At 40.9% G+C, this 27,412-nt stretch overlaps 1 protein-coding gene across 5 annotated transcripts in view; it reads left to right on the top strand.

Moving 5' to 3' along the window:
* Window positions 1-27,412, top strand: part of SUGCT (succinyl-CoA:glutarate-CoA transferase) — a 479,841-nt gene that overhangs the window by 210,245 nt on the left and 242,184 nt on the right. For all 5 annotated transcript variants that reach the window (XM_077811004.1, XM_077811002.1, XM_077811003.1 and 2 more), the window contains exon 12: window positions 24,706-24,808. In XM_077811004.1, the coding sequence (XP_077667130.1) occupies window positions 24,706-24,808 (103 nt within the window). The remainder of the gene's footprint in view (window positions 1-24,705; window positions 24,809-27,412) is intronic.

Raw genomic sequence — 27,412 nt, 5'->3', positions numbered from 1 at the left:
TGCCTGTGCTACAATGGCTATGCTACTATTTATACTCACGCTAGCTCTCACTGAGCTCCCGTGAGTATGTGTACACAGGCTGGGGAACCGCACCCCTAAGTCATAGCGTAGGTGTAGTCTTAGGCTGAATTTCCACGTAATTTATGTGCAAGTGTAGATACCTCCCATAGTACTTTGTTATGTGATGTTGTTGTGAAGTCATCTGGCATTCAGGGTTGAAACACTGATTGTAACAAATGTCGTGGGCATGTGTTTCTATACACACTCCATGGAAACTTTGCATTTATTTGTTATTGGATAGTTATTTGTAGAGTGGCCAAGTTTGATATGTTAAGCTTTTGAAATGTAGGTACTCGGAGAGTTAAGTAAACAGATCTTGTTCATGAGTCCTGGAAAATTTCAACCCAGAGAGGCCTTCCATTTGTGTTAAAAAAACAAACAAACCAAAGAGAATCTTTGTGAAAAGAAAATCAGTTCATCATGATATGGGCTCCCATAGCAATCACTAAACAAATTCACATCATCTGGAGACTTAAAATATTACAGACTTAGAATCAGAACAGTTAGGTCTGGAATGTACACTAGTAGCACATGCTTTGTAACACTACAGTTTTAAGCTTCTAGTCACCTCAGTCTTAATCCTGGACACCGCAGCTGTGGAATGTTGCATATTAAAGTGCAAGAGGAAAAGAAATGAGCAGGAAGGAAGTACAGAGGCACATAATCCTCCATTAATGAGAGGTTTGCTAAAAGATTCCCACTTGGTCACAAGAGGGGAGCACCTAGGAGAGAAGTGCATATTGAAGTGCCTCATTTGTGTGTTGAAGAGCACATTTAAGATCACATCTGATAAGACATACCCATTCTGCGCAACATCCCATCCCTTCTCTCCCCCTCCCCCCTGCTTTTTTTTAACCATAGAATCTTGAGGGTGAGGTAGCTGGTGGTAGTTGTTTGCAGAATCAGGCTGCTAGTACTTGTCACCATGCATGGTCTTGCACTGGTCATGGAGCACAGCAAACTTGCACCCCTTGCTTAGAGTGTTGAGATTTTCCAAGTGAAAATCCAGGATGCTTGTCACAAGGGAATTTTTTAAGCAGAAGGTGGGTTGTTTTTTTTTAATGTTTTCATGTTTCAGAGATTAAGAAACAAAATAAAACATTGCTCCAAAATTTTGAGGAAGCGTGAGATTCCAGGGGTGTGAAGTTGTGCCAAATGAAATGGTGAAAAGTTTCAAATACAATTTCCTGGGAAGTGTCTTAACATTTTGCAGAACTCTCTTTTTTGAATGTCTGTGTTTAAGTCTCAGGACTCCATTCAAATAAAACAATAAAAATATAGCAGTTCAAATTGTTGACCTAGGTAACTCAGGAGATCGACACTTCTGGTGTTCATTAGGATACTTGCAGTCATTTGCAAGTGAAAGGAGTCGAATGCTCTCAAACATTTGGTGTCTGTCTTCTCTCTTTCTCTCCATTTAAAAAACTCCTAATCACTCTGGTACCAAGGTGTGAAAATACAAATTTGAGAATGCAATAGAATATTTCCATAAAGCTGCTCCCTCATCCTATGTGACAAAGATTCACACATTATAAGACCATTCTGCAGTTCAGCCCAATTATGCTAACACTTCAAAACAAAACAAAATCCCGTGATTCTGTTCCTTCTGTCCCATGCTGCCTCTCTTTCTGGGTGGGCTATCACCATTTATGAATTATCGTTAGCCAGTATGGACTCAACAGTGCTCTGCTGTGCTGGCAACTGCAAGTACCCAGAGGCTGTTTGGGCTTTATTTGAGCTCTCGGAGCCCCATGGCTTTGGTTTTGGACTTTGCCCGCCACACCACCAGGCAGATGATGTGGCCGCAGCAATGATTTTTCCAGCAGCAACAGAGGCAGGAGGACAAGGACGAGAAAGAAGAGGATGAAACCAAGCAACTTCTATTCATGAGCTGTTCCTAAAGCAGCTTCACACAGTGCAGCACCATTTCTGGGCTCAGGAGACCATCATCAGTTGGTGGGAAAGCATCTTTCTGCAGATCTGGGATGATCAGAATTGGTGATGGAATTTCAGGAGGGCAAAGGCAGCCTTTTGGAGTTCTGTGCTGAACTAGCCCTGAAGCTGCAGTGACAACATGCCAAGAGGTGGTGTCCCGTACCCTTGGAGAAGCAGGTCACCATTGCCATCTAGAAGCAAGCCACCTTCAAATGTTACTGGTCTGTAGCTAGCCAGTTCAGCAGGGACAGATCAACTGTTGGGGCCACTGTTATGCAGATGTATGATGCTGTGCATAAGGTACTGTTGCACTGGGTTATAAAGCTTGGTAGAGCTCAGGAGATGGTGAAAAAGGGTTCTCAAACTATGTTGGGTTACTTGATGGGACCCATGTACCTATCATTTACATCTCGCACCAGGGCTCAGAGTTTATAAACAGAAAGGAGTATTTCTCCATGATACTCCATAGCCTGGCTTACCAGCATGGCAGGTTCACAAACGTAAATGCAGCGTGGTGTGGAAAAGGCCATGATGCTAGGATGCGATTGTGGAACTCAGCTCTGTTTACCATCGTGAATAAAGGAGTCTTTGCCCCCACGATTATTATGTATGTTAATAGTGTGGAGATTGCTCTGATTATCCTGGGAGACCCAGCTCACCCCATTCACAGGGCACTGGGACAAAAAGGCATGAAGGAACTGTTTAGCTATCGCCTCAGTCATTGCAGAATGATAGTGACTTGTGCCTTTGGCCAGGCTGGAAGCTGCAGAAAAAAAAACTTGCCTAAGATCATAGCAGTGTGTTGTATTTTGCACAATATTTATGAGAGTAAGGGAGAAAGGCTGAAAGATGGGTGGGAGACTTGCTTAGTGGTTTGAGCAGCCACCAAGATGTCCATTAGAAAATGGAAACAGCCAGGACATTGTTGTTAGAGATGCCTCTTGCTCTTACTTTGTGTCTCAGGCCTGAAAATGTGCAGCTACATGTCCAGCTGTTATCCTGAGGGGGTGGTGGTGGGAGGCGGGGGGTTGGATTGTGGGCATTGCAGTTTCTTTGATGGGTGGTAAAAATGGCCCATTGTGGCACTCTTTATTATATATAAGTAGGCAAAATTCACCATTTTTCTGTGTACTACGCATTGCAGATTCCTCATGAATGTTGTTTAATATTAAAAACATTTAAAAATTCCATCTGTTCTGTAGCAGCCAGAAATAAACCTTTGATTAAACCAGCAATGAAACGTAGCTTTAAAGTGACCCAATGCAGTGGAGGGCAGCACACAACCATACAGGGACAGGGCGGGGGCTCCGATTCACAGTCGAGTATACAGCTTACATCTGCATTCTGGTGTAGAGTGTTGGGGCTCAAACTTGTTAGCGTTGTTAGATGGCTTGAAAAATCTAGGCTCCCAGCTGAAGTTGTTCTTGTTGCCCTGAGTTTGGGCTGGGGAGGGCAATGACATCTGGGAGCATGGTTGCAGAAATGCAGCAGGGAACGTATGCTGATGTCCCATTACCCTGTATTGTCCATGGGCTGCAGAACATGGCTGCGTCCTGGTTGAGGGCACTGGATTTTCTGTGTGCCTGCTAGCAGCATGCACTACAGATGAGTATTCTACTCCTGTGTCACCTACAAGAGTTGACTTTGCATGTCCTTGTCTTTCTCTACAGTGTATCTTTTGCCATGGCAACGCTATCTCTGGACATTGCCATGCTGTATTTGGCCACTTTATCGCTCTGTCTGGATAGCTCCCTGTCTTTTATTCCTTTCCAACCTCAAATACAACCGTCAGCTCTCCACTGTTTTCAGTTTTTTGGGGAGTCTGCAATGAGATCTGTGAATATTTCATACAAGTTCCCTGTTTCTTCTCCCTCAGTTAGCCAGTTGCTCAGCTGTTGCTGAAGGCCCTGTCCTTGAGTGTCTGGACTGCTGCAGGTGCCATGCCTGGGGGAGTACAGAGAAAAAAAACTGGTGGTTGTTCAGGTTCCAGAGGGGTTATTATAGTGCTTTTTTAACATGATTTCTGCTTTCCTCTCCCTGAGATTCTTTGCAGTCTTGGGGGGGACCTCAGAGATGGTAAGTGGTGTGTACACGAGGAGGGATACATTGGGGGTTTTGAGTGTGCAGTACATGCTGTTTGGTTTTGCACTTGTACCTTGGAGATTGTGAAGGATTGAGACTTGTTTTTCCTGGTTTGGCTTTGCAGTTAAGGTCGTACCTTGGAGGTGCTTATATGGGTTGGAGGAGTTAGCAGGCGAGACCTGGGGGCGAGCTGGATAGTAATCCTCTCTGCTTCCCCTGGAAGTTTCAGCAGTAGTGTAATTGCATAAAATCCTGACCATCTCCTCAAAAAAATGGATAGGTTATATTTCCACAGTCAGACTGTTTCCTGGCATCCATGGTGTCAAGGTTCCTTCCCCACTCTGAACTCTAGGGTACAGATGTGGGGACCTGCATGAAAACCCCCCTAAGTTTATTTTTACTAGCTTAGGTTAAAACTTCCACAAGGTACAAACTATTTTACCTTTTGGCCCTGGATTTTATTGCTGCCACCACCAAGCGTCTAACAAATATATAATAGGGAAAGAGCCCGCTTGGAAATGTCTTTCCCCCCAAAATCCTCCCAAACCCTACACCCCCTTTCCTGGGGAAGGCTTGATAAAAAATCCTCACCAATTTGCATAGGTGAACACAGACCCAAACCCTTGGATCGTAAGAACAATGAAAAAGCAATCAGGTTCTTAAAAGAAGAATTTTATTTGAAGAAAAAGTAAAAGAATCACCTCTGTAAAATCAGGACGGTAAATACCTTACAGGATAATCAGATTCAAAACCTAGAGAATCCCTCTAGGCAAAACCTTAAGTTACAAAAAGACACAAAAACAGGAATATACATTCCATTCAGCACAGCTTATTTTATCAGCCATTTAAACAAAACAGAATCAAACGCATATCTAGCTAGATTACTTATTAACCCTTCACAGGAGTTCTGACCTGCATTCCTGCTCTGGTCCCGGCAAAGGCAACACTCAGACAGACAGAACCCTTTGTTCCCCCCTAACCCCCCTCCAGCTTTTAAAGTATCTTGTCTCCTCATTGGTCATTTTGGTCAGGTGCCAGTGAGGTTATCTTTAGCTTCTTAACCCTTTACAGGTGAAAGGGTTTTTTCCCCTGGCTAGGAGGGATTTAAAGGTGGTTAGCCTTCCCTTTATATTTATGACACATGGTTTTAATGTAAGTCCTCCTGAGCTGTTTACTCTTTATCCAGCACTGGTTGATGTCCCAGTTGTGACCCCTCTCAGACATCTGACTAGCAGTGTTCACAAACAATCTTTATTGCTGTAGCTGGCCCCAAAAGCTTGCTGCTCTGACACTTCTCCCCAGATGGCAATGAGATCTAGGCTCTTGGCACAACTTCAAGTGCTGCTTGAGGCATGTTGTAAGGGCTGCCGGAGTAATATCACTGTAATGCCTATATATTGGAATCTGGGTGCAAATGAGCCGGTCGTAACACCACACCAACTTTCATGTAGGTGAGGGCCATCTGGTCAACTTGGCCATAGAGCAGAGAAGGGTACACAAGTGAACAGACTGGTCAGTTACAGATGCCCAAAAAGCTGTGTGGGATAGCAGTTGGAGGACTGTCAAAGTAGTGTGCAGCTACATTGCATGCACACAGAATGGTAGACCACACTAACTCAATTCACACTGAACTTAATACACTTTGACAGATACTCCAGAGTTTGCGGTAAATGTGGAGTTAGTTCACTCTGAGGAATTGCATAGTGTGTATGCAGGAGTTTTCACACCAAACTACCTCAAGGTAGTGTGGACTAAACCCCATGTGACAAGCCCTTAAAACAACAATAACAACAAAAGTATGACTAATTTTTCCGTGACTCTTGAGTTACATATGCTGCAAAACTTCAAAATGGCTTCTTTCTGTACTGTTTGCAAATATAAATTACATTTATTTTCTCTTAAGCCCCACCCTCTCTTTTCTATACACAGAAAAGTTATCTTTGGGTTACAGTCTTCTTTCTTGGCTTGAGTAGTAGGGAGAAAGAGGCTTGGAAAGGGAGGCATGTTTCTAGCTCCTGTGTTTTCAATGTTAAGCATTTTCAAAAGAACCTAATTCTGGAACATTTTGATAAAAGACAGTGCACCAAATACTGCTGCCTTAGAGTAGAACGAAACACTAACAATTTCTGCATGTTTTACATGACTGTTTATGATGTTGTTGAATAAAACATACACAGTTTTTATAACAATTATCATGTGAAGCATCTTAAAGGAACCTGCGTGTCCATAAGCTAGCTATTACGAAGCTACACTGCTATTGTTCAGGATCTGGTACTATTTTATTCTAAGCCCATATTGTTGGTGTTCATAAATTGGCCTTAGGAATATCATTCATGGCTGAAACTTAGCATATATGGTTAATTATTGAAAGCAAATGGGAGAGAAAAGAACATGTGGCTGATGCAGAAATGTAAGACAACACCGAGACCCCAACCTTTATTGAAATTATGCAGTCTGATGTCTTACTTGTCTGCCGCTAAGCCTAATAATCCTAATCAGAAAACTCAAGGAACCCAACATTTTTCCTAGACACCAGTGAGATAAGGGCCAGAAGCTGTAACACCCCAAGCATACTGGTATCAGGGAGGAATATATTTGTTCATGGACATCCATTCTTTGATAGCACCAGCCTTTCCGCATCATTCTTAACCCCAACTGTGTCCCAGTCTATGCCTGTGTTTTGGGAAATGAGGCCACAAGGTCTGATATGTGGACCTAAACTCAGTCTGCGCAAGGCAGAAGTGATGCTCCCTGTGGGAGGAATTTTGAAGATCTGGCAAAGTTTATTTAATCCTGTTTCCTAAGGCTCCAATTGCCATGATATCTAAGTGTCTTGGAAGGTGAAAACGAATATTCCTCTGTGTTCTTCTTGACTAGGACTCTGTCATAAATATAAAGGGAAGGGTAACCACCTTTCTGTGTACAGTGCTATAAAATTCCTCCTGGCCAGAGGCAACATCCTGTTACCTGTAAAGGGTTAAGAAGCTCAGCTAACCTGGCTGGCACCTGACCCAAAGGACCAATAAGGGAACAAGATACTTTCAAATCTTGGGAGGGGGGAAGGCTTTTGTTTGTGCTCTCTCTTTACGTGTTTGTTCTCTCTTGGGACTGAGAGAGGCCAGACAGAAATCCATCTTCTCCAACCCATCCTAATCCAAATCTCCAATATTGCAACCAGTGTAGGTAAGCCAGGCAAGGCGGATTAGTTTATCTTTTATTTTATGTGAATTTTCCCTGTGTTAAGAGGGAGGTTTAGTCCTGTTTTCTGTAACTTTAAGGTTTTGCCCAGAGGGGGATCCTCTGTGTTTTGAATCTGTATATCTGTAAAGTATTTTCCATCCTGATTTTACAGAGGTGATTCTTTTACCTTTTCTTTAATTAAAATTCTTCTTTTAAGAACCTGATTGCTTTTTCATTGTTCTTAAGATCCGAGGGTTTGTGTCTGTGTTCACCTGTACAAATTGGTGAGGATTATTATCAAGCCTTCCCCAGGAAAGGGGGTGAGGGCTTGGGGGGATATTTTGGGGAAAGACATCTCCAAGTGGGCTCTTTCCCTGTTCTTTGTTTAAAAAGCTTGATTGTGGCAGCATATTGTTAAAGGACAAGGCAAGTTTGTACCTTGGGGAAGTTTTTAACCTAAGCTGGTAAGAATAAGCTTAGGGGGTCTTTCATGCAGGTCCCCACATCTGTACCCTAGAGTTCAGAGTGGGGAAGGAACCCTGACAGACCCTATAGTCAATTTATTCTCCAGGTCCTGAAAAGATAACAACAGGTGCTGCTGATTCTTTGTAACCAACCAAACAAATGTTCAGGAAGTAGGACATCTGTTCCAGCTTCCTTTTCCTCATCATTATCCATACAGATATTCAGATGGTGGGTGCCATCATAAATAGATGGACCCCTCCAGACAATTTTGATTTTTTTTCCAAAGATGGGAAAAAAGGCAACAGAATTTGTCAGCATCACCAACAAAACTGACAGTCAAAGGGGAAAAAAATCAATCACATCAAAATCTCCATGGTTTCCTCTCAAAAAAAGAAAGATTCTAGTTAGTGCCACATTTGACTATTAATCCTCCCACATGTCCTCATTATGTATATGGCAGAATAGAAAAAAGCACACCTGACTGAACATAATTCAAAATCAATAAAGCTGTTTACAGAGCTACCTTTGGAATAAGATATGCAGTCTGTCAGCCTACATTTCCCCCCAGAACGTCCTGCTCTTGCAATTATGTGAATATACATTTAACTTTAAAGTAGAAGTAGTTTGAACATGTCCTGTTGTTAAATTGTAATGATAGCTGATATTCACATATGGAAAAGAAAAGAAAATGTATCAGCTTTTGCATTCATTAAATTCCCATTTTTTCATCTGTGTTTAAGAATACAGAATAGGTGCTGCGTGTTTCACAGCTCTGAATGCTGCTCCAATTCTTTTTTAAGTGTGTTGCTGTTTCTCTTTCTTGATGCAAATCGTTTTCATTTCCCTTTTCGAGGGAATTTTAGGTGCAAATTTGAAGTGGGACACTTGCCAGTAGGGTATTAGTCTGGGCACTTGGCATTCCCTTGATATAATCGTTGTTACTTCAAAGGCAGACATAAAGTTTTTGCCATAGCATGCATTATTCTAGGAATAGGAAACCCAGTTGAGTAGCTTTCTCCTACTTCTAATAAACTGACCTTTGCTTTTCCAGCCTTATTGGAGACAGTGCATTTTCCATGTTGGAATCCTGTTTGTGCTGTCTCCATCCCTAAGCTGCCTCTCAATGGGCTAAGCTTCCTTCCTCAGCCTTGCTATTTTGAGACTGACACAATTGAGCTCATGTTGCTGGCTGTGCCTAGAGGTCTGCTGGTGGGGCATGTGATCCAGGATGATACACCCCAGCTCCAATCAGAGTTTGTTAATGTATTTGGATAAACCATTTGCATCCCCTCCACCTTGGTTCTGATCCTCCTGGACCTTAGAAAGAACAGAGAAGTAGTACCCTAAGTCTGTTCCAGGACTGACATTATTTCATCATTGACTTCTGTTGTACACGTTGGACTGGAGTGGGGACCAACACATTACTGAGATAGCTCTCTGTCAAGAATAGCCTCGGCAATGCTCAGGTCCCACTTCTGCAATAATTCCCTTCAAGGCCTGGGTTAAGTACTTGTTGTAGGGATGACCAGATGACCTGATTTTATAGGGACAGTCCTCATTTTGGGGTCTTTTTCTTATATAGGCTCCTATTACCCTGAACTCCCATTCCAATTTTTCACACTTGCTGTCTGGTCACTCTAACTTGTTGTGAAGCAACCTGAAGCGTAACCCTACTGTGGGACTATGTTCAGAAACATGACCACCACTACAGCCTGTTCTACCTCCTTCCTCTTTTCTCCAGGAATAGTGAATGTCTTCAAACCGTTGGAAAAAGAACAAGAATGGTTCCTGCTCCCAAAGACTGCCTCTTTTTAGCCTGTGCTAACACATATGAGTAGCGAGGGAGTCCATGTGTGCCTGGGACTGCAACTGCCCCTTGCTGGAGTCACCAGAAGGCCAACCTCCCCATCCTCTTTTAAAGAAACAAACACAAAAAGTGTTGGATGGGAGATAGACAGACTAGGTGCCTGCAGACTTCCTGGCACCATACTCTTGAGTCACAAGGCTGATCTACACATAGCCAGAGATCTCCATTAGGCTGTTTTTTGAATGGTAAGAGCAAAAAAGAGAGAGTAATTAGTAGTTTCCATATTTTGTAAATTTGCAAGGTGAACTAGAATGTTAAGAATGGGGAGGAAATCAATCAGTTGTTCCAAAAGGTTTTACTGGGTATAAAGTTGGGAGGTTTTCACATTGACAATATTGTAAAGTTTCAGCATGTGCCATTGGTGCTTACATTTATGTCATAGACAAACTTTGTCTGATTATCATTTCCTTAATCCACAGACAATAAAAAATCTTTTAAGATGGGCTTGTCATCACAAATTGTATCTGCAAATATGTCAAGAGCAACTGCATTGCCCCCATGGACATTAAGGGCTTCAGAGGAGAAGGGTCTAATTAGGCACTAACACAAGAGACTCTTACAGACTATGGAATAGATCGGGGTATGCAACCTATGGCATGCGTGCCAAAGGGGGCATGCGAGCTGATTTTCAGTGGCACTCTCACTGCCCGGGTCCTGGCCACCGGTTCGGGGGGCTCTGCATTTTAATTTAATTTTAAATGAAGCTTCTTAAACATTTTAAAAACCTTATTTACTTTACATACAACAATAGTTTAGTTATATATTATAGACTTATAGAAAGAGACCTTCTAAAAATGTTAAAATGTATTACTGGCACGCGAAACCTTAAATTAGAGTGAATACATAAAGACTCGACAGACCACTTCCGAAAGGTTGCCGACCCCTGGAATAGATACTCTAGTAGTCATTTTGAAAAGTCTAATGACATATTTACGGTACACTCAGACTAATGATCTGTTGTTTCAAGCTGTGTCCAAAATTCTTTACTGAGTTAACTGCAATTATAGAGATAATTAATGGTGAAGTGGGAGAGAAATTATGAATTTTTAGGAGGGGAGAAAAGATTCCAGATCATATTGGAAAATAGATGCATGGTTGATGGAGCAGAGAGATGCAGGAACACTATTCTGGATCGCAGTAGTTGAAGAGGAGAAGGCTCTTGCACCAAAGTGATTATTTTGTGGAAAGAGAGAGGAGATCATTGTAAGATGAACAGAAGAGTGTATGAGATAGGAAGGAAGCAGTGTTAGAGAAGATCCATGAAGAGTTTTAAAAATCCATTTTTCACTTAAGTAATTCTATATTTTAAATCTACAATTAACTAATGCTAATGGTTTGAGCCATTCATATGAAAAAAGCATGCTAGAAGGCTAAATTGGGGCTGAAACCCATCTCATAAATTCTGTTTTGCCTAAAATTATTTTTCCGGTATTAAGTGTTTTCAGCCATAACTGGAAATTTCCTTCTTTTGGTGGGCTTTATTCAGCATTTTATGTCACTTAGAGATAATGGTTTACATTTGTTTATAGTTTATATAGTAAATGTCAGAGACTCCTACACTGTATGCAACACCGTATCCATTCAGCAGTCACCCAAATGACACAGCATGAAGCTCTATCTGGAAAACTCAAGTGTCTGCCTCAGTGGTGCAGTCTTCTCAGCTTCTAAGCTTGTTTTGGGTAGAGAGGATGGTTTCCTAATCCTCTTTTCCCCTCCTGTGCTTTGTTTTCTCTGTGTCAGGTGTTTATAAACACTGCACTTTCTTTCTAACAGTAGGATCAGAACAACTGTGGTTCTCTCCTGGGTCATGCTTTAGGAGGATACAACTTTAAATAAAGATGTGATCAGGGAATTATAGCATTTATTAGCACTGTTTATGTGAAAATAATAGCACATGGGAGCCATGAAAAACAAACAGAATATTTAGAAACCACGTTAACAAACTGTCCGGTAGTTTTGTTCATGCTATTAGAAAGCTTTAGTGCATTGAAGAAGAAAGATAGTCTTAACAAAACTCTCAGGCAACCATTGGTAGACATTATGCTCTGGACTTCTGTGGAAATAGCTTGAAGACTAGCTGGAACATGACTGTGTGAATGCCAGTGCATAGCAGAAAGCAAAGTGCCCTTTGCTCTCAGTCTTATCTATCTCCTCAGGTTCCTATCTCCTTCCTTTCTCTGGGGAAAGAGAGAGGCTGTATGCTACTGTCTCTGGCTTTCTTGATTGGTCATTTAAAACATTTTTGGAATTACAAGGTTGGTTGAAGTAGCTCACCTACAATACCCTGTGCTCTCATCATTTGCAACCTACCGTAAGCCCTCTTTCAAGCACTGTTTCTCCACCCTTCTCGTATAATCCAGGACCATTTCAATTTGCTTGATTCCCCATGTCTGCTAGTGTCCTCCAAAGAGGGTCGTATCGGATGGTATCAAATGCTTTTGGGTAGTCATAAAGCACATGATTGATAGGTGGTTGTACTCTCTGCATTTTTCACAGATGTGATGGAGATTTATGATTTGCTCATGTGGCTCTCTTTGAAACCAGCTTGTTGTGGTGGTAGTTCTGCTTCTGCCCTCCATTGTTAAAAACATATGTTTTGTATTTAAAGGCGCGTTATCAGTGTAATTTAGCGTGGGCCCAAAATTTGGATACAGTAGAAGCAAGCTTTTACAGAGCCTAATAGGAATGGAAATGTTTTCATGCATTTAAGAAATGAATGGGAGATGCAGGGTGGTCGTGACTTTCAGACACCTGTTTGCAACCCCCAGGTTGAGGACACATTCTTCAGAGCATTGATGTTGCTTCCTAACTGACTGAGAAAGGAGCGCAGCAGAGCATTTCCTAGCTTTCCCCAGCCTGCATCCTCTAGGGGCTGAGTGTGTTTCTGCAGCTCTTCTGACCCTTGCCTGCCCAAGAACCGAGATGGAAATCCAGACTTTTTAATGGCTAGAGATTTGCCAGGCAAAAGCTGCCTCTTGACTTTCAGTAGAAATAAATAGAAAGCAGAGATTTTGTTTTAAAAGAACAAACTGCATCGTTGACGGGGTGGGGGGGGAGAGTTATCCTTTTTGTTTGATAATCCAGATTGATCAATTTTAGTCTGAATTTTAGACATTTCCTGTACAGTGTTGAAACAAGCAATATTTGTGCATTGGCTTGCAGAGTGAATGATTGAAAAATCATGGTGCATGTTAGTACCGATATAAGGCTGAGCTACCTTTAGTTTTAGAAATTGACTGCACCGCTAAACTGTGAATATTTTTGTCTAGGCTATAAACTTGGGATGCAGTGTTGCAAGCAGCAATGGTTTTCTTACTCCAGTGTATTTATTGAATTTGTAAATGTATAATTATAGTTACATAAATGCAGGAGTTCAGTGGGAGTACACATGTGCATGAAAGCTGCTGGATCAGGCTTTAGCTTTTAATTTACAGGCGATCAAATATCAAAGAAATTTTGCAGTGAGAGTTGGGTTATTTGCACTGAGGAATTATTTTTTTTCTGCATATTTAGACCATTCAACCATAAAGATTACTAGGATATTTTGATTTTTTTTTAATCTAAAATATCTTTAATTTTAAACACTGCAGGTAATACTGCACTTCTTTAATATCCTGGCTGCAGAAACTTTGTAATTGGTGTGTGATTAAATGCAGAGAGGGCTGGGAGCTTTTTCCAAAAAACTTACCAGAGAGTGCAGCCTGGATCCTGCTCTGGTGAGGTAAAGACCTGCAAAGTTCTGCAATAAGAGGTCTAGGTCTTTCTTTCTTTGTTTCTTTAGTTGTTAGGACCTGGGATTCAGAAGAGCCTGCATCCCAGGTTCCTTACCACAGACTAATGTTATATGATGGTGTCTCTTGTAAAAAGAAAATATATATAATAGGGTGTGACAGGTCCTCTGCCCCGGAAGTGCCATCCCCTCCTTCTAAGGTCTGCTGACTGCCCCAGTAATGCTCAGAGAGGCTTCCAGTTATGCAGCACCCATGGCTTTATTTACACACACAGTTCTCCCACCACCAGTGTTGAGCTATTTACAAGGCTTACAGGTTTAGTTCCCTCTTTGGCTAGCAGTCAGCCTGCAGCCAGGAGCCTGACCTTTCCTTCTGGCTACTCCCTTTATACTGGCTCCCAGCCCTTATAGTTGCTGGCTTGTCAGGCCCGCAGGTGGGGCCAATCCCCAGGCCAGGCATCAGGCCTGTTCCACCAGCACCAATCTGTTTCTCTTGATTGGAGCTGGCTGAGCAGGGGCTAATTAGGTGCTTTCGCACCAGCACCCTGCTACACAGAGCTGTGAATTAATTGCAGTTAACTCACACGATTAATTCAAAAAATTAATCGCGATTAATCACAGTTTTAATCACATTGTTAAACGATAGAATACCAATTGAAAATTTATTAAATATTTTTGGATGTTTTTCTACATTTTCAAATATATTGATTTCAATTACAACACAATCCAAGTGCCCAGTGCTCACTTTATATTATTGTTCTTATTACAAATATTTGCACTGTAAAATGATAAACAAAAGAAATAGTATTTCTCAATTCACCTCATACAAGTATTGTCGTGCAATCTCTTTATCATGAAAGTACAACTTACATATGTAGATTTTTTTCTTACATAACTGCACTCTGAAAACAAAACAGTGTAAAACTTTAGAGCCTACAAGTCCACTCAGTCCTACTTCTTGTTCAGCCAATTGCTAAGAGAAACAAGTTTGTTTACATTTACGGGAGATACTGCTGACTGCTTCTTATTTACAATGTCACCTGAAAGTGAGAACAGGTGTTCGCATTGCACTTTTGTAGCCAGCATTACAAGGTATTTACATGCGACATATGCTGCACATTTTATGCCCCTTCGTGCTTCGGCCACCATTCCAGAGGTTATGCTTCCATGCTGTTAAAAAAATAATGTGTTAAATAATTTGGGACTGAACTCCTTGGGGGTGGTGAATTGTATGTCTCCTTCTCTGTTTTACCTGCATTCTGCCATATATTTTATGTTATAGCAGTTTCACATAATAACCCAGCACATGTTGTTCGTTTTAAAAACACTTTCACTGCAGATTTGAAAAGACGCAAAGAAGGTACTAATGTGAGATTTCTAAAGATAGCTACAGCACTCGACCCAAGGTTTAAGAATCTGAAGTGTCTTCCAAAATCTGAGAGGGACGAGGGGTGTTCTATTATTTTCTTTGTTAGGCCTGTCCTGTGCTAATAAACGATGGTCACATAAACACCACCCTATACCGGAAACCTACTGACTGCTATTCCTACCTACATGCCTCCAGCTTTCACCCTGACCACACCACATGATCCGTCGTCTACAGCCAAGCTCTGCGATACAACTGCATTTGCTCCAACCCCTCAGACAGAGACAAACACCTACAAGATCTCTAGCAAGCATTCTTACAACTACAATACCCACCTGCGGAAGTGAAGAAACAGATTGATAGAGCCAGAAGAGTTCCCAGAAGTCACCTACTACAGGACAGGCCTAACAAAGAAAATAACAGAACGCCACTAGCCATCACCTTCAGCCCCCAACTAAAACCCCTCCAACGCATTATTAAGGATCTACAACCTATCCCGAAGGATGACCCAACACTCTCACAAATCTTGGGAGACAGGCCAGTCCTTGCCTACAGACAGCCCCGCAACCTGAAGCAAATACTCACCAGCAGCCACATACCACACAACAGAACCACTAACCCAGGAACCTCTCCTTGCAACAAAGCCCGTTGCCAACTGTGCCCACATATCTATTCAGGGGACACCATCACAGGGCCTAATAACATCAGCCACACTATCAGAGGCTCGTTCACCTGCACATCCACCAATGTGATATATGCCATCATGTGCCAGCAATGCCCCTCTGCCATGTACATTGGTCAAACTGGACAGTTTCTACGTAAAAGAATAAATGGACACAAATCAGATGTCAAGAATTATAACATTCATAAACCAGTCGGAGAACACTTCAATCTCTCTGGTCACGCAATTACAGACATGAAAGTTGCGATATTACAACAAAAAAACTTCAAATCCAGACTCCAGCGAGAAACTGTTGAATTGGAATTCATTTGCAAATTGGATACAATTAACTTAGGCTTGAATAGAGACTGGGAGTGGCTAAGTCATTATGCAAGGTAACCTATTTCCCCTTGTTTTTTCCTCCCCCCCTCCTCAGACGTTCTTGTTAAACCCTGGATTTGTGCTGGAAATGGCCCACCTTGATTATCATACACATTGTAAGGAGAGTGGTCACTTTAGATAAGCTATTACCAGCAGGAGAGTGGGGTGGGGGAAGGTATTTTTTCATGCTTTGTGTGTATAAAAAGATCTTCTACACTTTCCACGGTATGCATCCAATGAAGTGAGCTATAGCTCACGAAAGCTTATGCTCAAATAAATTGGTTAGTCTCTAGGTGCCACAAGTACTCCTTTTTGTGTTGTTTCTGTGGATGCAGACTAACACGGCTAGCCCCGATACTATTTCGTTTGGTTTTTTTTTTTACAGTGCAAATACTTGTAATAAAAAATAAATATAAAGTGAGCATTGTACATTTTGTATTCTGAGTTGTAATTGAAATCAATATATTTTAAAATGTAGAAGACATCCAAAAATGTTTAAATAAATCGTATTCTTTTGTGTTTAACAGTGTGATTAATCATGATTAATTTTTTTAATCGCTTCACAGCCCTAATATATAATAAAATAAAACAAAAAAATTCCACTTTTTTCAGAAGTGTCCAAATACAGGGAAATGATTGACAGTAATGGATCAAATATACCTTTACAGATAATTCCTAATGGCCAGATTGTGCTCTGATCCCCATTCACACCCTTACTAATAGGCGCTGACTCCTGTTGATTTCAGCTGAAGCGTGAGCATATCTGAAGGCAGAATAAGCATTTTAAAAAAAACCTCTCTCTAAATACACAATTAGACACCATTCCTGTGGTCCGAGTCGTGTAGGCAACCCTTGACATCCACACCAAGTGCCATTTAAAGTCAGTGAGGCTCTGCCCAGGTGCAAAGGATGGGTTCACCTTCACAATCACATTTCAGAACTGCGGCACTATTTAGTACAACGTTATAGTCTACTGTGTTGCTGGCTCTTTTAATTACTGATGAAGACCATTGTTTTGAGTAATTTGTGTTTCATGAGTGCCATTTTTTCCTCTTAGAAACCACAGAGATTAAATCATAATTGCTTAATTTTTTGGTGCCCGTTTTCAAAGAGTTAGGGTGCCCTAATAATAAAACCTATAGCAAAAAAACAAAAAATGAAAACTGTAATTTGGCAAATATTAATAAATTGGAGTTTATACAGAGTCGGGGACGCCAACAAACAATACGAAACCATACAACAAAGAGAAAAAGTATTTTTTTTAAACTGTGCAAAGGAAAAAAAAATCTTGCACATAATCCTGAAGATTGCCACATAAGTACCTTTGTGGGGAGAGAATTTCACAGCCCTGGGCTCCTGATGGAGAAAGCATTAGTTTTCTGTTATCTCAAAATTGTATAGTATTCAGCACTTTCAACATCAACCATCTCAATTCAAGAAATTAAGAAATTAAGTTAATTTCCCCAATACTAATTTCTCCCTATTGTTACTCACACCGTCTTGTCAACTGTCTGTAATGGACCACTCTCTTACCACTTATTTTTCCTCACTTGGTATCCTGCTGTTAATTGATTTATCTCATTAGACTGACCTCACACTTGGTAAAGCAATCCCCATCCTTTCACGTATTTATACCTGCTCCTGTATTTTCACTCCAAGCATCTGATGAAGTGGGTTCTAACCCACAAAAGCTTATGCCCAAATAAATTTGTAGTCTCTAAGGTGCCACAAGGACTCCCCATTATTTTTGCTGATACAGACTAACATGGCTACCACTCTGAAATCTGAGGACAAAGTAGCTTGTATATTCTTGCTTCAGTAAGCTGAATATAGACCATTATTTTAAACAGTTTTGCCTCTGTGTGTGTAATAAAAATATGCTCTTACTGCTTTTCAGCACAGATATAGGAAGATATCCCACATTAGGTTTAGGTCAAGAGCTTCAACTGCAGGTGAAAATGATGGATGTTTCCTTTAGGGATGATGGAATGTAGAGATGGTACATCTCTGACTGATTGAATTTAATGCTTTTAGGAGTTCTCTCCAGCCCCCACAAAAAATAAATAAAAAGATCAAGAACGTGATCAAAATGGGATTTTCTTTTTTTTAGCTATGTGTTTTTAAAAGACTGCCCCTTTTGTTTTCCACAAAATTTCAATAAGTTCTCCTATGTTGCCGGACAGGAAAAAGCATAGAAAAATACTAAAACTTCTAAAGGCCTCCTCCCATTGCTGCTGGAGGGCCTGCAGCCCAGGGAGTATGTTTTGAAATTGACAGGCATTTACTTCACAGAATAATCAAGATCACTTGTGTAACTCCAGTGATGATGAATGTACTTGTCTTGAAAATTAATCAGACTTGCCATGGGAGAATAATGTTTATGTAGCCTTAAGTAATTGACACTCTTGTTGAAAGGACTCCAATTTCAGAGTATCCTTTTCATTCAATAACCATCCGTGTTTTACTGTGGGGCACATCTATATTCATTTTGTTAGCAAGAAGAGCAAGAAATTCCTGAAGTACATCACAAGCTGAAAGCCTGTGAAATAATCATTGGGTTCCCTGGATCACCAAAGGCTAATGGGAGTAATTAAAGAAGATAGGGACATTTCTGAGAAGCTAAATTTCTTTGCATCAATCTTCACCACAAAGGATATTAGGAAGATCGGCACTATGGATCTTTTTCCTGATAATAAAGGTGAGGCACTAGCAGAGATTAAGGTGTCAGAAGTAGTAGCGCTGGAAAACTGCTAATTTAAAGTGCAATTAGGCATTAGGCCATGACTTATAAAGGTGCTCAAGTGGGAATTGGCTAAAGTACTAGCAAATATACGGACACTCATTAAAAACAGCTGCTGTACTAGAGGATTGAAAGTAGCAAATGTTGTGTATATTTAAAAAAGGCTCTAGGTGTCATCTGTGAGATTGCAGACCAGTAATCTTACGTTTGTACAAAGTAAATTGATTGAAACAGTAATTAAAAATAGAATAATAAAACACCTTGAAGACAACAACCGGTTTGACAGGATTCCTCACCCAAGAGGCTGCTAAAAAAAATCTAAGTAGACAGAAGAAGACAGGGCATGTATTGTCATGGATTGGAAATTGGTTAGGTGAGGGAAAGCAAAGAGTAGTGTTAAACTATCAGTTTTCATTTTTGCAGTAGGTTAGCAGGAGGGTGCACCAAGCTTTCATACTGTATCTTGTATTGTTTAATATATTTATGAATGATCTGGAAAGGGAAGGAGCAACATTTGCAGATGACTTGCATTATTTACTCAAGACCAGAGAGGGACTGTGAGGAACTTCAGAGACACTTGAACTAGGTGAATGGGCAGCACAATGGCAAATCAAAACAATGCTGATAAAGGCAAAGTAATGCCATTACAGGGGAAATTGTGAACTACTCATACACTTTACACAGCTCTAATTTAACTCTATCAGCTCAGGTCAGGGACCTGCATCATTGTGGAAAGTTCAGTGAATACCTACAGTGTGTAATTAGACTGCAGAACTCAGTGCTACAGGATGTCTTTGAGGCCAAGAACGTAGTAAGATTCAAAGAGAGATTGGACATTTATGTGGATAAAAAAGAATATGCAGGTTTAGAATAGTTTAAAACAAAAAAGAATATTGGAAGGGAGATAAAACCCGTACCTTAGACCAGTTCCTCCTGTGCTTTGCTGCACATTGGGCTACCCACATTTGCCATCCTTGCCTGTCAACTGCCCTTCTCTCCAAATCTTCCCATTGCATGTTGCCGTGCTTGATATCATTCAGAACTGTTCATTTCCATGTTATTCACAGTCTTCCTCTCTTTCTTCTTGCATTTTCGGCTTCCATTCAAGGGCAGTACTTCGTAAGCATTGTTTTTCCATTCTCAGCACATGTCCCAGCCACTGGTGTCTTCTTTTGTAGATTATTTGTGAGAGGGTACCTTGTCCAGTAATTTTTCTGACTTCTTCATTCATCTTCCTTTCTCTGTATTTTATTCCCAATATTCGTCTCAGACATTTGTGATGAAATGCATCCAGCTTTTGCATATCTTTCTTGGTAAGTTGCCATGTCTCACTACTATATGTTGTGATGGCGATAACAATTGCTTTGTACACATTCAGTTTTGTCTTGAGAGAGATATTTCTGAGTTGCCAGATGTTTTTGAGTCTTCCAAATGCAGCATTTGCCTTCCCAGTTCTTCTTCTTCCCATACATCAGAGCTTAAATCAATTTCTGTTAGGGACCAGTATGTGACCATCAAGGGGGGAGAGATTCCCCACATCTCTCTATTGTGGGGTTTCTTGCTCTAAAGCATTTGGTTCTGGATATTGTCAGAGGGGATACTGAACTGGATGGATTAAGAGTCAGATTCATTATGCCTGCACCTATGTTCCTAAGCAAATCTTTGCCAGGAAGTTACTTTGATATTAATCAAATATATAATTAAAATGGATTAAAAAAGAATAAAAAAGTTGTATCAAACGTTGTACTTGAGAATAGGTGGTTTCAGCTGACCATGTGATATGGGTTTAATATTTCTATCCCATGACCACAAATTAGTTCTGTTGTTGTTTATTATTATTAGTAGTAGTTGTATTACTACTTCTCCATTTCTACCATTATGATTTTGTTAAACGTATTCACTAAAGGTGAAATTTCCTCCTCTGCAGAAGGCCAACACAAGGCCTATGCACTAGCATTCTTCTTTAAGTTATTGTCCCCAGAGGTGCTCCTTGTGAGGATGTGCGTGCACCTGTGCACACTTGATCAGAGATTTTGTCAGCCGTATCCACAGGTCTGCTGTCTACACATCCTTGTGCTCTGGTATAAAGCTATGTAGGGAGGGGTGGAGTTGCTGCTGCTCCAGTTCCTTCTCAGCTGCCTGCAGCTTGAGACAGAGGGTCATTGTGTCCTTTAGCTAGCTACGCAGCTTGCTGACTTTTCTTTCTTATTTTTTTATTTTTGATTTCTTTGCTATAGTTTCATTTTACTGTTATTTTTCTATTGAATTTAGCACAACTTTGTGCTCCCCCCATCCTTTTTTGTTTGTTTGGGCCTACATTCCATTCAGCCCTCTCCATCTCCAGCTTTTCCTGGCGGGTTATGCCCAAGACCTTGGAATTCATACCCTGCCAGACCTGCCACAGATTCTTCCCCTTCAGCAACAGGCATTCCAACTGCCTTGGCTGTCTTGGAGAGACCCATGTCCTCTCTAAGTGCAAGTGAATTCAGAAGCAGATCCAGAAAGGGGACAGATTGAAACTGCTGCTGATGGCGCATTCTCTGAGACCCATGGGGTCCGGGCCCCTCATTCTCAAGCCTCCACTGCTCAGAGTGCGCTGGTACTGCACCAGCCCCAACTTCATTAAGCAAAGACCGTGGGGGCTCTCAGATTCTTTGCAACCATCTAAAAGAAGAGACCACGGTCTCCAGAAACAGAGACCAAGAGAAGAAGAAAGTCACTCTCCTGATCAGAAACAAGGAGTTCTCACATCCTGGTATTGATATCACTGAGGCTTCTACCTCCTCTGGAACTGAGTTCACAGTGCCACCAGAAAAGATCCCAACATGCAACACACCGAGATGCCTCCTGGCAAGTAACCTCATGCAGCACCGGCATCAGTACCAGAACTGGAGCATTTTAAACACAAGGATTCCTCCAAGTCCAAGGTCTTAAAGTAATTGTCCTCAGTATTATCCTTCTCAGATCACAGTAAAGAGCATATGGACCTCCGTTCCTTACCGTCCCCAGTACCTCGCAACAGTATCCAGATTCTCCACTTCCCGTCCAGGTTCCTGTCTCAGGAGGATCTCCAAATCTGGAAGAGCATGAATTCTCTCTTGAGGGGTACCAAGAGGGATTTCCCACCAGTATCAACTTACCCTCTGGAGCTGACTTATCCTCTGATCCTACTGCATCCTTCTACAAAGACTTGACCACTGGAAACTGTTCAGTTACTGGTCCCTCCCAGGCTTCCAGTAGTGATGTGACCCCTGGTACTGATGCCTCTTGCTCTGCCACTGGACACAGGTGAGGATACCTCGTCTGACTCAGATGTGTCCATACAGGTTTCCCCCATCTTTCTCTTCTAGCTTCCCTTCCGTGAGATGTGTCTTGAGGAAGAGACCACCAGCAGACAACTGGCCCATCAACCCTGGAAAGGGCTCCCTGGGGTCCTGCCCTGTTCCTTATGGCCCAGTACAGTAGGCTTTTTGGAACCCGTGGGACCTCTATGAGAACAGTTATACAGTGTGCTCTCATGCAAGAGGTCCGGTCAAGAACAACAGCTGCTGCCAGTGGGCCACCTTCCACAGGAAGAACCTCCAGAACAGCAGGAGCTAGGCGCAGAGGAGGAGACACCACCATTGTACAAATCCTGTTCCTCACCGGATGAGGCTGTTATGCCTGCCCACACACCCCACCATCCTATGGGATGATTCAAGGTGTTTCCAGACCTCAAATCCTTATGGGTCCTGTTGGAGGAGATCAATATTGTTTGCTGAACATTTTACAGACTTTCCCCCTGGGGAAAATTGCTTTGCCCTTCAGTGTCCGTTAGTCCTAGCCCCTTTGGTGTGGCAAACACCAGTGACCATACCACTCACTTGTAAGCAGACTGATAAAAAAATACTATATTCTTTCCAAGGGTTCAGAGTATCCTTTCTCCTATCCTACCTCTAACTCTTTGGTCATCAGTACAATTAATGTAAGAACTAGACAGTATTGGTCTTGATCAGTCCCTTCTGACAGGCAACTTAAATGCATAGACTTTCTTGGCAGCAAAAACTACTTTTCGGCTGCTCTGCAATTCATGGTGGCCAGCTGTTATGCCTCAATGGGAAAATATGACTTTACAAATTATTTCATGTTTTCTCAACATCTGCCGCAGGACCAGAGGGAGCAGTTTCAGGATCTCATCACAGAAGGCCAGGAGATTGTCAAGGCTTCCCTTCAGGCCTCGCTCAGCATCACTGTCATAGCTTTGCCCTCTGTAGCTACCACTATAGTCCATGCATTGAGTATCTTGGCTGCAATCCTCCAGCCTTCCCTGGGAAATACAAAACAACTGTGGAGGACTTTCCCTTTGAGGGGTTGAAACTCTTCTGTGGTTCCTGGATGGGTCCCTCTACTCCCCCCAAAGACTTGCTCAATACCTTGGCATCTACACACCTGTGAAAAAAAGGAAATACAACAAGTCTCAAACAGCTCAATGGTCCTGCCCATTTATCAAACCATGAGATTGACTGAACTTCCCAAAAACAAACCTAGATTTCCCAAGAAGGCTTCATGGTTGAGAAGGAACTGGAGTGGTGGTGGGTCCATCCCTCCATATATATCCTTGTACCAGAGAATGAGGATGATGTGTAGGGTGCAGGTGTGGACACTGTTGACAGTATCTCCCATTAAATGAGAATGGGCCCATGCAGATCCTGGCATGAAGTACCCATAGGAACAAAATATCTTAAAGAACTCTTTTGTCTCAGTGCTTTGAAATGCAAATGCCTTGTGCACTAGGGTGAATTTCACCTTAATGTTGGATAATTATCACTGCCTGTAGTATAAATTAAATTTAAATTTACTTCATGAAAATTGGATAAAACCCCTTCTGTACAGAAAAGAGAACTGTAAGTGAAGCTAGGATAGGCAATCAGTGCAATATAATTTACAATATGCAATACAGAACATTGCAGCATAGCGTATCTCCCTAGCATTTTCAGTCCCAAGTATCACAAAATACTTTGCAGCCAGTTACAGATTATACATGAAAATACAAATAGTGTGTACAAGTTATCCATAGGGTCTCTTTGACTCTGATATAGTTGTCTCTGTTGCCTTTGTGTTTAATATTTGTTTTAACGTTTTTATTAGACATCCAGAGATGTTTGGGAAAAGTGCATTCTTGAACTAAAATTTAATGTTGTTAATATTGTTGATTATTAGACTTCAGGAACTTGGAAATGGTGAAATAGAGAATGCCAGTTATGCAGGAAAACTTAACAGGAAATATACGACATGTCAGTTCCTTTGTGTGTTTGAATCTAGTATGCCAATTGTCCCCCCTCAGTGGTTTTAAACCTGTCCAATATCTTGGCAGACTATCATGTTATGTATCTTCAGGACATTTAGGAGGTGGAATCCATGTCAGTTCATTTCTGCTTCAGAAATCCAGAAACCAATAGAAAATATCATCTTATACTTGCTAGTTACTGCCTTTGCTTCAGGACCATTTGTGCTGCCTGGACACTGGTAATTCTGCCTTGCAGACAAGAAATAGAATTGCACTTATGGAAATATCTCAAGAGGGAAATACGGTAGAGAGAAGGACTTCCGACTCGCTGAAAATTGAATGCTTTCAAGGAAATGAGCTAAGCTTTACAAATGGTATAAAAAGACTTGGAATTTTGGATTACACAGGATAAGCAGAGCACACATATGCTCAACCGGATGTCCTGAGGACAGATTATATAATCGTACAGCAAATAAATATGTAGTTGATGTTGTTATCTGACCAACAATTGTGTTTTGTTAAGTCTGACATATGTTTCAAATGTAACAGAGGAAAAACATTGTACTGCTTTAAATCAGTGATCTTTATGATCAAAAATAGGACACTTTCATACATTGGACTCTTACCCACATCATGTCTATTCTTTTGTTGTTAAATAAATAAATAAAATGTGAAGCACATTACTGTAATTAAGGACTCAAGGAAACCCATTGATCCATATTTGGAAATGTTGATAATTTTGGTTTGCATCATTGCTGGATTGCATCAGACAATCAGATAGAATTATAAGTCAGTCTAACCATGATCTTGGCCCTAAGGCGTAGTCTTTGCATTTCCAAGGAACACATGCAGCACATTTTTGTTGTATTATTGACTGCCTGGGAAGAAGTCAGTGAGGGGGGTGGGGTTGCTGTGCATTCTTTGGAATCTGAAACGGAGAGTTTAAACCACATGCTCCTTGTTTGTTCCTAGGTTTTCAGAAAAAATGACCACCAAATGGCTTGAACTCTTTGAAGGTAGTGGTGTTCCATATGGTCCAATCAACAGTATGCAGCAAGTATTCTCGGATCCTCAGGTCAGTTCTCACGGAGCCTTTGTGATACATTAATAACATGTTTTACAAATATTCAAATAACAATTGCTTTCCTCCACACCAGCTTTCAACTACCTATAAAAATGTGATTCAAATCATTTGTGTTGAGTATGAGGCTAGTAACATGGTATGATTACAACAATCATTAACTGATGACCCTAAAATGGATTGCACATTTGGAAATATAGCCTTTTCCATATTGCATCAGGCCATTGGTACATCAAGTCTTGTACAGTATATTGCTTTCATCAGTGGTCAATATCTGATTCTTCAGAGGACAGGAGGGCAAGAATCCATAACATTTTTCTATGCAAATACTGCAGTGCGGGAAAATAATTCTTCACTCTCACAAGCAATCATCCTAGTCTTTATTGCAGGTGTAACTACAAAGTATATTGATAAAATTATCAAACTTTGAATACAGTTAAATAAAAATATGATGCAGAAATATTTTGAGCCTTTTCTTGGCTAGGAGCTCCCAAGAGCTAAGAGGAATTTGTCTTTTGTTTTTAGTATTTCACAAAGTTAAATGTTTCTTTATTCATAACAGATACCATACATTTGGTTAAAATGTTTTTACCTTCTTATGCCCATAAACATATGAAAGCTGGGCACTGTACTGATTTTCCCATTGGAGCTTGTTGGGTTGATTGTTCTCTCGCCAGCTCAACCAGCTGTCTCAGACAAAGTTAAGAGGCTATATTTTGCACCTATTTTGCTACTCAGTGAATCTCATTTAAATGAATTTCTGATGTTGGAATAAACCTATTCCATAAAGACTATACATCTACTTGAGTGCAAATGTATGCAGAGTGAACATCCTCTGAATCAAATATCTGATAAAGGAATGAGAGTGTTCAAGGAATCAAAATGCATCACTAAAAATTGTAAAATAGAATTGATGACTGAAATAAATGAATCTGTTCTGTATGTAGTGTCTGCTGTGCACCAGTATATACCAAGACTGTGCGCCAGAATAAAAGAACAGAAAAGGAATGTGTGATAAAGGAACACATTTATTGTATACCAAGGGCCTGCATTTATAAAGCTACTGCTGCATACGAGTGGAAGTTTTGGTAGATTAATGCACTGTTATTCCTTGAAATGAGGTAGCACAATGCTGACTTTGCCTGTGGAGGATAACCAAGCCAGCTTTCTCACTTCATAATTTTCACAGGGATTAAGCTTGGGTTTTGTACACTACATTGCAGAAGGCTTTATTTTACTCAGGGGTTAGTTGGTTTGGGGAGTTATACGTAGGGTGATACTGAAAAGGAGATCCTGCACTTTTTTGTTCAATGGGCCACAAAATTTAAAAAAGTCAATGACGATATGAGAGAGAGGATTTTTTAGAGGTTAAAACGATGATGTGTTGAAAGGGAGGTGAGGGGGGAAAGTATCACTAAAGCGCCCCTGCTGAAAACTGCATACCAAATTGAAGGGAGGACTGTTGTAGTTTCCCTGCTTCTGACAAAGTTTGCTGTCCCTCTGGATTCTGTTAAATCATCTCTACCATGAGACACATAATGATGCCTTTGCCTTTGAAATGGACCAGATTGCACCAATTGCCAGGTTTTTTCAAATTATTTTTCTGTTAAGGAGCATGCTTATTCCCAACTTCCCTCATAGAACTTCCTGAAAAATTGTGTTACTTCCACACACTTCTCTGAATTCAATATTGCACTATCTCTCTGTTCTCATCACTTTTTGGGAACAAAATGTAAGCATTTCTAGTGAAGTGCGGCTTAATGGGTTTGTTTAGTAAGTGGCGTTGGCTCACTTCCTGATTATAGTTCTGAGAAAATGCTTGTGCTCAAACGGGAAAACAAGTGAATAGCCCTTTTTCCCTGGAACTCAGGGTTTATCGTATAGTTATGGGAAGAAATGTGTGGTAGAATCCCTTGTTGAAATATTAGCATCACATCACTGGTTTAGATATATTTTCTACATCATTATCTCTCTGAGAGGTGAATCTAAGAGAAAGACCAAGGCAGAGAGCAGTAAGCTCAGTTTTCCATTTGTGTTGGATATTTTGTTTACATTTGTAATTGCACTTTATATTTTTGTGGCGAGTACTCCAGACATCTGTAGATGGGTCCTCCATTGCCCTTCCCAATCCAGTATCTCAAAAATGACTTGGACTCAGAAGTTTAGGGCCAGTTCAGGAAAAAGTTAATGAATTTGCATCTATCCCTTTATTCTGGGATGCTATTTTTCACCTGTGCATCCAATCACTGTCCTTGGGTTTCATCATCAGCATTCACGTGTCTGCATAAACCACCAATATGCTATACACATTCTCACTCTTCAACAACAACTTTACCCTTTCATAGACCATCTTGTCAATTCACTTCCTGTACTACAAAAAGTACTACAGTGGACTGGGACTGGGCAGAACAGAAAATCCACCAATCGCTCAGGTTCTGTAACCCAAATATCCCCAACACTCCCAAATCCCATTTATAACAGGAATAGAAGACATTTCCCAACAAGACCATACCATAATCATAGTCAGAGTATCAGATATGTAAAGCTTGTCCCACTTTTATTGATATACAGTATAAGGACTTCATGATCACTGAAATA

This window comes from Eretmochelys imbricata, chromosome 2 (genome assembly GCF_965152235.1).
Source record: "Eretmochelys imbricata isolate rEreImb1 chromosome 2, rEreImb1.hap1, whole genome shotgun sequence".
Lineage (NCBI taxonomy): Eukaryota > Metazoa > Chordata > Testudines > Cheloniidae > Eretmochelys > Eretmochelys imbricata.
This window is presented reverse-complemented; position numbering and strand designations above follow the sequence as displayed.